The 10923-nt window shown below is 42.4% G+C and overlaps 2 protein-coding genes across 2 annotated transcripts; one reads left to right on the forward strand and one right to left on the reverse strand.

Annotated features, from left to right (window-relative positions):
- Positions 1-254: 254 nt before the first annotated feature.
- Positions 255-2149, forward strand: prdm8 (PR domain containing 8). Its single transcript, XM_053333310.1, has 3 exons — positions 255-471; positions 699-927; positions 1062-2149. Exons 1-3 carry the CDS (start codon positions 259-261, stop codon positions 2144-2146), a joined length of 1527 nt encoding a protein of 508 aa, XP_053189285.1. The 5' UTR covers positions 255-258; the 3' UTR covers positions 2147-2149.
- Positions 2150-6675: 4526 nt separating this feature from the next.
- On the reverse strand, positions 6676-10131 carry gdf10a (growth differentiation factor 10a). Its single transcript, XM_053333127.1, has 3 exons — positions 9774-10131; positions 6989-8151; positions 6676-6867 (listed from the first exon to the last, which is right to left on the reverse strand). The coding sequence occupies exons 1-3, from the start codon at positions 10027-10029 to the stop codon at positions 6676-6678; spliced, it is 1611 nt and encodes a 536-aa protein (XP_053189102.1). The 5' UTR covers positions 10030-10131.
- Positions 10132-10923: the final 792 nt, after the last annotated feature.

A 10923-nucleotide genomic window follows, 5' to 3' on the forward strand; every position in this document is an offset into this window, starting at 1 on the left:
GATTCAGCGTGGTTTTAGAGCATCTGAATCCAAATCAGCTAACAGCAGATATCAGACCAGTAAAAGCCATATTTTTATGTTATAAGTGTTTGTTTCTGTTCACTATATTTTGTCTAACACAAAAAAGTAGTCAATTGGATTATTGATTAAGCTATAGGCCTTGAGATGTTACCTTTAATTTAAAATAATTCTATAAATTCATATTATTCACCTACACTTTAACTAATACAGACCATTGCATTTTATTACAGTTTAACGATGGATCACATGTTTCTGCCTCGGTCCATCTGGACCAGTGACAGTAAGTTTCTCCAGCATCCAGCAGACCTCTACACCAGTGTGGTCGTTACGCGCAGCATCCCTGCAGGCACGTGCTTTGGTCCATGTGTGCTCCAGCACACTTTCTATGACACCATCGCCTTCATAGCGCAGAAATCCTGCGACAAGAGAGCGAAATCCTACGTATTTAAGGTGAGTGTGTGATCAGTTTGTCACGCAAAATGGACTAGGTGGGATTTGTTCGTTCATTTTAAAATTATTACTAAATTTGTCTTATATGACTGTATTTGCATTTTTTGTTTGTCATGATGATGAAATCAGATCAACATATGTGTCTACATTTATAATGTATAATTCAAGGCTAAGAAAAGAATATGAAATAATATGTGATGTACAATGCGGGTGGTTTCTGTCAACAGGTGGACCCTGAGGTCATGCGTAATTCTGCTTTGGTGCTGTCCTGGCTTCGGCTCGTGCAGGCTGCGCGCAATGAGGAGGAGCAGAATACCGAGGCCTTTTTGAAAGCGGGTCAACTGTACGTGCGGACCACCCGGGACATCCGGCAGGAGGAAGAGCTACTAGTGTGGTACGACCAGGAGCTGTCTCACCTACTGGGCTTCACAGACATGATCCGAGCATCAAGTGAAGGTGAGACATAGCCTTATAATGCCACGTTTTATTGATGGAAGCTTGTAAGACGATGTTTATTTAAATGTCATTTGTAATTTAATTCAAGTAGATTTATATACTAACCATGTTCTTATGATCTGTGTCTCTTTCAGATTTTAAATGTGGAAAATGTAACCAGGTCTTCAATTATGAGTATCCGTACCTGGCTCACTGCCGACTCCTGTGCACCCAAGTAAAGAGTGACACTTGGAGCCGCCTTTACGAGCATAAGCATGTGGAAATTAAGAGGCAACACCGAGTGACAGATTTTCACAACATCGCCAGAGAATTGGAACACAAAAAATCTGGCAGCAATGAGGACACAGAGATCCCACACAAGAAAAGGAAATACGAGGAAACTCCATACTTCAAAGGGCGTAAAAGTGTTCTGTTAGAAAAAACGAATATTTCAAATGATGGTAACATTACACAGCTGACCAAGGGCCACGATCAGACAGCAGGAGATGCTACTGGTTCTATGGGGAAGCTGAAAGCTGATAGGATCAAACTGGACCAGTTGGGATGTAAGAATTATGCTTTTGGTGAAGTGGGAGAACCCAAAGGGACTTTTACGCACGACAGGGAGAGAGAGACAGATTCGGAGAGAGGAGAGAGTTCTGGTGTGCGCTCAAGCAGCAGAAGTGCGTTTTCTCCAGTCCTTTCCAACAGTCAAAGTGAGCAGAAAAGTGCTTTTTGTAAACCGAGCACAAGAACTTCTCCAAGTGAGCCACCGGCGCATGTCAACAGAGCAACAACAGCCCCCTCTAGCCGCATAGAGATAGATGCTTTCCCCTCCAGGACTGTCATGGGATACAACAATCTGCTGGCATCCAACATCCTGAGCAGTGACTTACAGACTGTGCCCTCCCCTGTGACATTAAACAGCTCTTTCCATTACGCACCGGAACACTGGTCTAGAAACATTGGCGCTCAGCTACAGACAACCTCGTCTCTCACGATCCTCCCACCGACTTTCACCTCTTTCGGCGTGTCGGTGCAGAACTGGTGCGCCAAATGCAACCTGTCCTTCCGCATGACCTCTGACCTCGTTTTCCACATGCGTTCTCATCATAAGAAGGAGTTCGCTGCGGAGTCCCAGGTGAGGAGGAGACGGGAGGAGAAACTCACCTGCCCGATCTGCCACGAATACTTCCGAGAGCGGCACCACCTGTCCAGACACATGACTTCTCATAACTGAGACAACAGAAGACAGAAAAAAACCTATATTTATTTCCCAAATGATGTGTAGAGCGTTATCCATATTTAACAGATTTAGATTCACGGCAAGACTTCGTAACAGTGAATGTAGGTAGCTGTTAAGAAAATAGCAAGTGGCCATCACAGCCTGTCCACTAGATGACGATAGAGATACGTGGAAGCTGATCTCACTGCAGATTATTATCTGTCCTTCAGTCCTGTATGTTAGCTTGATGCTTATTTTGTGCCTTATGGAACTCAGGATGGAAAAAAAGACGGAGAGATCTCGAGGACAGCTCATGATTGTCATAAATATCCTGACGCAATCCTCTTATTTAACAGTTTATCTCTGCTTTGTACATGCGATATGGATTGAGTGTGTTTGCACATTAATTTTCAAATTTAAAACTCTCAAACATGAAACACACGTGTCCAGTTTCTTTTCTTCTTCCATCATCATGTTGGTTCAGGCCAATTTATCAGAAATTGTGTAACCCCCCCCCCCCCCCAACAAAAAAAAAATAGTAGTGACACTTTCTTCTGTGGATTAGTCAGGATAAAGAATAAGTAATATCTCTCTCTCTCTCTCTCTCTCTCTCTCTCTCTCTCTCTCTCACCCCCCCCCCCATACACACACACATATATATATATACATATATATATACACTATACACATACATAATCTGTATGTTTACTTTGTGACTGTCCTGATACACCAGAACCAAATTATAGTTCAGAAAATGTTATATAAATCAATGCACTGCACCAAAATTATGGAAACTAACATCTTTTTGTTGCCATCCTGTTCTCATGCGCCGACAATGCGAGACATAGGCTACATCTTGTTTTAGATGCATCAAAAACAATCTTTGTTTTCCTTTGTTGATGTTTCACTCATCATTTAAGCATGCTGTTTGAGAAAATGGGCTGAAATAGGATGAGTAATTAAGGTTGAGTTCAAGGCTAAAACATGAAGCCAGGATCTAGTTTAAAAAGCTTACTGTTATCATTCATCTGCATACCTGGATGGGATCCAAGCCTGCTGCTATGTTTTTTGATTTTTTAGTTTTTCTCCACTAACAGTGAGCTTGCAGCCCATTCAGGTCAGGCCGCGGACAGATGGACATAAATAGCCGTCTCTGTTGCAGGTAAATGAGGCGGGAAGAAAGCATGAAGTTCATGGGAAAGTCAAGCCTCGACCCTGTTCTGTAATGTAAGCAGGGATGTAAACCCACCCACACTGTTATCTGCTTTTATTTGAGAGTTTATCTCCCAGCTTCTTCGTCCATCATAAACTGATTAGTCCATCAACAGGTGCCTTCAGGGAGTTCATTAATACTTTTCTTTGGAAAACATCACACAAAACATTGCCAAAATATGTGAACATATACAGCAAAGCATGATGTTTCTGAGTTTTTCTTAAATTATCTTTAGCCTGCAAAAGATTGTTCGACAAAAGTTAAATTCTTTTAAAAACGGATGAGCAGTTGCATGTTTGTTTTTTTACTTTCTAAAAGAAAAATAAGGTTTTTAAATAAGATACCCAGTTGTCTACATGATTAAACTGGTGATTAAGAGGCACAGTGTCACTCTATTATTGCTATGTCCTAATGAACAGAGATATTAGTTCTCTGAGCTCAGTAACCATGTGAAGAAAGAGCCATTTCAGCCCAGACACAGAAAATCCTCTGTTTTCTAATAATGGCTGTATTGCTCTCCATTAATTGAACAGTCATCTTGTGGAAAAAAAAATATTGCTCTTGGTTTCCCCGCTTGCCTCGTTTCATTCTGGCTTGTAGGCATACTGGTTTCTGAACACGAGCCGAGACTACTGTGGTTTTCTCAACTGGATTTGACCATTGTAAGTACTCTCCTGTGACTGTGATTGCGGTTGACATTGGGTTCACTTTGTAATAGCAGACTGTGGGTCCCGACTTTTAAAGGGATCAGTCAGGAAATGAGGGGAAAAAATGAAACTGGATGTGTCATTACAATTGGGCCAGCCTACTTTGAAACTAAAACATCTATTAATGTAAACATGATTTATAATAACCCTAATTACAGTCATCATCTTAATTTAAAAGGGGGTTAGACCCCAGAAAAGGTTTTCTGTTGAACATTTCCACTTGTTCAAAATAGGAGAAAACCAATTCATACATTTGGTTTTTCAGACATGTTTCACTGCATCCTCAAGCATGGATTAAAGTGAATCTTTTCAGTGTTTTCATACTGCTCATCATCTCATCATCACATATTAGAGTAAAACAAAGGCCTACTTTGGTCTTGTGAACACTGTATATAGTACTACAGGCCATGCTGTCTCATACAAACCTTTCCTTTTCATTAAAAACACCCACACATTTTATTTTGGTATAGGAAAGTGTATCATGATTTTTACCACCAGGCTACAATGATTTTTGGGCAGCTTCATGTTTTCTTGTAGAACAGCATTGAATCAAAGGGGGTTTAATATGGCATTTGATGTTCATCAACAGGAAAAGACACTTAAATGTTGAAGTGAAAACAGATTTATACCGCATGATCTAAATGAATTACAATTTATAAAATACAAAATACATGTATAAGTATTCACCTCCTTTACTGATAAAAACACGCATTCCACAAAAATGATTGCTGCTGCAGCCAGTTGGTTTTAGAAGTCACTTAATTAAGTAAATGCAGATCACCTGTGTGTAGGCTTCCAATTGATTGCAGTATGAACACATCAGTAACTAGAAGGTCCAACTTGTGTGATGTTTGGGTCCCTTTTGTAGTCTTTAAAAAGGCTACATTAAATCCCCTGTGATTCAGTGCTGAAAGAATACTAGTTTTTTAGCTTTCCATATACTTAACACATAATTCTTCATTGCAATAAACAGTATACAAGCTCAATCTTCTGTCCCTATCCCCTATGTGATTGCTAAATGTCTCTGTCCTTGAGACAAAATTATGGTCCAGTCTTGGCTATCTTAGTAAACGTAAAAGCATGCAGTTGTTGAAAACAGACGTTGTGGTCCGTGCCAACTTTTGCAGACCCAAGAGGAAACTATCACAGAGTTTCACCTTACCCCAGGGTTAATAATCAATTTCACTGTCAGTGTGACACACTGTTTATGCAGCACATGGGTCGCCGCCTTTTCCTGAGGCTAACAGTGACAAAAATCTGTATTTTCTTTCTACGACCATCTGTTGAAAAAATAGTCCTTTGAGGATAACATCCTGGACTTAGAAATTAATAGGGTAGGGGGGGCAGATGGGTAAAAAATGGGGAAGCGCAGTATGTTTTGAAGTTCAAGTGGCTGACGTCCTAATTGGTGTGTGCCTGCCTTCTCCATCAACCATTAATCCACGGCAGCCACATTATTTGCTGGACAACAGACGTCCGAGCCTTTGGTGTGAGGGTAATAACGGGTCAAGGGGCTTTAGGGGAATGTTGGTTATCTTTGAGTGGAACTTTCCTGCCTTTGTACTGAAGTTATTTTGGAACAGTGGTGCCCTTTTAGGTTTGTTTTGACATGTTCCCCCCAAAGAATCTAGTATTATATGCAGTAATGACCAAGAATAACAGAGACAGTACGAAGCAATAATATTCTAGTATTGGATTAAATTACTTTTTTATTCTAATTTATAGACAGCTAATTTTCATAATTTAAACAATATAGATGTAAAAAATACAATCTCATCTAAAATATAGTAATACATAGCCTAGTAACCATGACAAATTCATTTCAACCAATTTTCACATTTAAAATAAAAAAATATTTCTGGTTTCATTATAACATTCTTGACATGTTATGAGGGGGGTTGTGGGTGTAAATTAATTCCAGATGCTCTCCACAACTCATTGGATACTTCCTTTTTTAAGATATACAGAGCAAGAATGTACAATAATGTTTCTGTCTTGCAAACAAGTTAACATTGTATGTATGCGTGTATGTACAATGTGGCGCACGATTAGCTTCAAAGCAAGAACAGCTGTAGGCTACACACAGCATGTGAAAAATGTGGAAATATGTTTTATAATCTCTGTCATCTGTATTTTACTCTGTGAGCTGCCTGATGACACGCTGATAAAGTCTTTCATTTGTAGCCTTTGGTGTACACAAAATGTGAACCCAAATCCACTGTGAGCAAAAACAAGTACGCTCTGAGATAAAAGGAAAACATCCCTTAAATGTGCCTATCCACTGAATCCCTCAAACACTGAATCAAAACAACTGGGCCTCTGAGACATGTGGAGCTGACTTTACATGTGTGACTCTGTTCCTCTTGCTAAGGCAGATGCCAGACAATGTCTCTTCAAGTCTGCTGCCGCAGGACAGGAGAGATGGAAGTGATTTCTCTACAGCCCATGTTACTTGAGGAATAACAATGGCCAAAGTGACTCTGTTTCTCAGTATCAAGAAACCACGTAACAAACAGAGGTATGCTTCTGTCTCTGTAAGTCCTGTTTTTATGTTTCTCTCCACATCCGTCCTTGTCCTCTGTCTCCAAGGCTGATGCCCGCTTTTTTGAGTTTTGTTTTGTTTTTTATCTGCAGGAGCAGGACTGGACGGACATATTGGGGTAAATCTTGAGCACTGGGTTCCTGGATTCATCCTGGTAGAGCACTGCTAGAGGACTCATCCTCTCTGGGACACAACAGGGCTCAGGAACCCCAGGGATGATCCCAACAGCTCGGACTATGCTCTGAATGGTGGCATGGTTAGAGGGCCTCACCACCTAGAAGAAAGTTTGAGTAGAGGTAGAGGTAAATGGGAGAGTAGATGGAAAATTAACTAAGAAATCTGCCATTTTGGAAACAAATTAGACAATATAGAGTAACTTAGGTGTTTGCTCTTACCTTAGGCAAGGGAAATCCACATGTGCCAGTGCAGTAGTAGGCATCAAAGGCCTTGGGTGCTATGACCCACTCGCTCCAGCCAATGTCTGCAAAATCCACTCTGAGGTTCCTCCTGGAGCAGCCTTTGTGCTGGGTGTCTCCCCACTGTCTCCTGCGGGCCTTACGCATTGTTTGTTCATCAAAGTTCAGAACAGGCGACTGAGGGGTAGAACTGCCCTTGTGCTTTTTTCCATTCCTCTCCTCATGTCTACGCTCATGCCTTTGTCCGTCCACCACCAGTGTGCGACTGTCTTTCAGTCTTTTCACAGTTGAGCCGTCAGATTTGAGCCCCTCTGATGTTATTTCTGCTTCTTTGAGAACCTGAGGTTCTTCTCTATCTATTCTACCTGGCTCTACTCGTTCTTCCTCCTGGCTCTTTCTCTTCTTTTCCTTCCTTCCTGATTTAAGCTTTGGTTTGAGCGCCAGGTACCAAGTGCTCTCCCAGAGTTCATCCTTCCTGTACCCATCAGGCCTGTAGTCGACCTCGGGCAGCTCATTGTTCTGAATGGGGTCAGAAGGGCTATTTGCTTCCCTTCTCACACGTCCTTTCAACTCTGGTGAGGAATTAGGCCTGTGCAGGAGGCGAGAGGACTGTGAGGAATGTGAGGGCTCTCCTCCCTCGGGGAACGGGTCGTACCTCTGAAGGCTTGTAGCCACACTGTTGGGCTCTGCCAAGGCACGGTCATTAGCGTAGAGTAACAGGTAGGGCAGGCTGCCAGCAGACGGTCCTTCCTCTGGTTTCCTCTGGTACTGCTGCCCTAAGTCCAACTCCACTGACACTAGGAGATGACCCTTGTCCCGTGCCTCCATTATGACCTGGGTCACATCTTTCATCTGCCACACCCCTCTCCTGTGGGGGTGGAAGGTCATATTGCCCAGGAATGACCCCATTGACCCAAAGCTGACCCCTAACCCCGAGGAGACAGAGCGAAGGAGCAGGCTGATGGACGTAGATGGGTGGATAGGCGAGGAACGACAGGATGGGCTCTTGAAGCGTTTACAGAACCAGGGTTTTTGATGAGGGTGCCGATCTAGCAGGAAGTGGAATGTGGCAGAGAGGATGACCTCTGAGTCCTGTAGGGTTGTAAGGTTTAGTCGATACACCAACCTGTGGTCTGAGGAGTCTGCAATGACAATCAGTCAATCGAGTCAGTCAGGTGAACAACACAACAATAACACCCATTCTTCACCCATGTTTTTATAAACTAATTCTCTTTTATAAGATTTGCCAAACCTCTTTGACATAAAAAATGGGTTGAATGGAAACAATTGTGCTGTTTAGTAGCTCACAGGTGTTTCTATGTTCCTGTTTTAAATGGACAAATTAGCCAGTATTTGTATATGTTCCATGGTTCTTCAGTTGTTCTTTGACAGGTCCATACTGATGGACAAAAATGTTTGGCATCATTAGATGATGTGTTTTCCAATGTAAGCACAGGTGACCAAGAAAGAAACCTCAATTGAACTCAGACTTTTGAGCTTTTATGGTATTTTTCATTCATTTTGTTTAAAAACTGTTTTCATGAAAAGGAATAAAAAAAACAAACATAATAAAATGTGACATCAATTGAAACAGGATTTGAAAATAGGTGCCAAATTACACCAAAAGCACTACTCCTGTGGTTACACTCCAAATTGGGACAATGAAACACCTTTCCTTATTAAAGTCTGTTACATGACTGAGCCATATGGCTGGTACATGGCTGCATGCCTTGGCTGCATGCATTTCAGAAGGTGCCCTTAAGAGGAAGCAAACTCTGGGGATCTGGCTGGCAGGGGTGGAGGGGGCGAGCAGAGAGCTACATATTCATGATGAACATTAACTTCAACAGCAGAGTTATTGTTCATTGTATAAGAGTTCAGCGGAAGTATGGACTGACTCAAGAGATATACATTACCTCGGATTCAGCCTGCATATGGAAATGCTTACCTCAGTTTCTCAATAAGCTTCCCCTTAAGCCTAATACAGCCAGCACTGTCTGCCCGGACACCAAGACATAATCAACTGTTTTTACAGATCTTACATTGTTGTGAAAACTCGCTTACATCTCTCCTTGGATTACAGTCAGCCTTTGCAGTAAAAATACACATGTGTTATGATATGCCATCTGAGAGCTATGTGGGATATAAATGTCTATGAGTTGTGTTTATAAAAACAGCCTCAGACAGAGAGGAACGACTGTGCCTTAAGCCCCTTGACTCCAGAACGTGGAGTCACACATATCCTGTAGCCGCAACAGGAACACAGAAGCCATGACAATGACCATTTGCAGCGCGTAACTGTGGCTGCGGTTTCAACTTTATTGAAGTTGGGCATTGCTCGGCTCACAGGGAATCGCAGGCATTCTTGGGCATATTGCGCGTCTGTCTGCGGTAATTGATGAGACACCGCGCAGAAGGGGCACAGCTGTTGCCACAAACACCGTGTGCTCACAGCGTCCCAAAATCATTTAAATGCATTCTCAGACTGTTTCAAAACAATCCTACCTATTTAGAGCGTCTGGCAGAGCCATGCAGCCCAATGAGCTCTTGCACTTTTAATAACTATCCATGGAGAGGATCAGGTGAGTTTCTGACTTCTACTCACTTTTTGTTTTTGCGTCAGATTTCTGCAGCAATAATGTAAGATAATGCTACACTTCTAGTTTTTAGTTCCACAAATACATTTCAATGAGTACACCTGAGCATCTTTGCAGGAGGCGATTTTAGCACTATTGCAGACAGGTTGATCAATATGTTCACACACCTTGGCTGGCTCTGAAACTCCGGACTGTGTTTCCCTCTTTAAGGCGGTTTTCCTGGTTGGATTTCTCGTACAGTTTGGACATATGCTGGGAGACCATGTCCTGATCCAGGTCATCTGAGAAGGGGTCTGACGACGACGACGACGACTGGAAGAAGCTACTGTCCTGTGCGCTCCCGGAACCCTTTTTCATGATCCTGACCGATGCAAAACCCAGGACACAGTGTAACAGCAACAGGAGCAGGTGCGAGGAAAACATTGTCTGAGATGTAGTTTAAGTACTTAAATAAATACAAAAGCAAAATCCAAGAGGTAAATGGTGCAGCAAAACGTCTAAAACTATCCAATGTTCACTTCAAAGACGCGCCAAAAAGATCCGGACTAAAAAGGCTGTGCGTAAATGTTCCACCTCTTCTCCCAGTTCCACCTTCTTGCTCGGTGAGCCGTCTCACTCCTCTGTGTCAGACTGTGTGGGACGTTGATGCTGAATGGGTTAGTCCGGGCAACAGTTGGAGCTGCTACTTTCACACTTGCGTTTGTGTGACCACCAGAAGCTTGAGGGGGGTTATACTGGAGCGGTGAGGTGCTGACGTATACCGCTTTCAGCCAACGATGTCTCTGTAGAGCGCACAGCCAGAGGTGGAGGTCATGATGCTGACACCCCTCTAACCCCCCCGCCTCTCTCTCTGATGATGATATAGATGATGATGATGATGATGATGATGATGATGATGGTGGTGGTGGTGTTTTCCTTATGCTATTTTGCTTCGATAGAGTAATAACAATGATGCAGTGGCTTTGGCACAGCGTTTCAGATTTGAATTTGTACTCAATTGTGTAACACTGGTGAGACAAAGCCACTGTTGAAACTCAACACTCTACTTTTTTTTCATAGCATGCAAAGTAATTCCACCTCACAATTTCCAGCTCCCCACATTATTTCCAGTAACTGCTTTTGACATGCTCTCAGTCACACATTATTAGCATAGAAACACCTACAATAATAGTCTGACCAACCACCCAAGGGCTATTGTTAGTGACAGTGATCCACATTTTGTACAGTGTGTTGTGTGTGTGTTTCTATGTGTGTGTCAGCGAAAGTTTTGTAGTGAAACACTCCGGTGTAGATGTTAGATAAACATCTTGCCAGCGA

The sequence above is a fragment of the Scomber japonicus genome, chromosome 14, assembly GCF_027409825.1.
Source record: "Scomber japonicus isolate fScoJap1 chromosome 14, fScoJap1.pri, whole genome shotgun sequence".
Taxonomy (NCBI): Eukaryota; Metazoa; Chordata; class Actinopteri; order Scombriformes; family Scombridae; genus Scomber; species Scomber japonicus.

Bases quoted from the DNA above. Each gene is read 5' to 3' on its own strand.
- gdf10a (XM_053333127.1), bottom strand. From the start codon at position 10,029: ATGTTTTCCTCGCACCTGCTCCTGTTGCTGTTACACTGTGTCCTGGGT. The intron at 8,152-9,773 runs GTGTGTGAACAT...TTGTCATTGCAG, and splicing joins GAGTTTCAGAGCCAGCCAAG to ACTCCTCAGACCACAGGTTG. The intron at 6,868-6,988 runs GTAAGAGCAAAC...ACTTTCTTCTAG, and splicing joins GTGGATTTCCCTTGCCTAAG to GTGGTGAGGCCCTCTAACCA.
- prdm8 (XM_053333310.1), top strand. From the start codon at position 259: ATGGATCACATGTTTCTGCCTCGGTCCATCTGGACCAGTGACAGTAAG. The intron at 472-698 runs GTGAGTGTGTGA...TTCTGTCAACAG, and splicing joins CGAAATCCTACGTATTTAAG to GTGGACCCTGAGGTCATGCG. The intron at 928-1,061 runs GTGAGACATAGC...TGTCTCTTTCAG, and splicing joins GATCCGAGCATCAAGTGAAG to ATTTTAAATGTGGAAAATGT.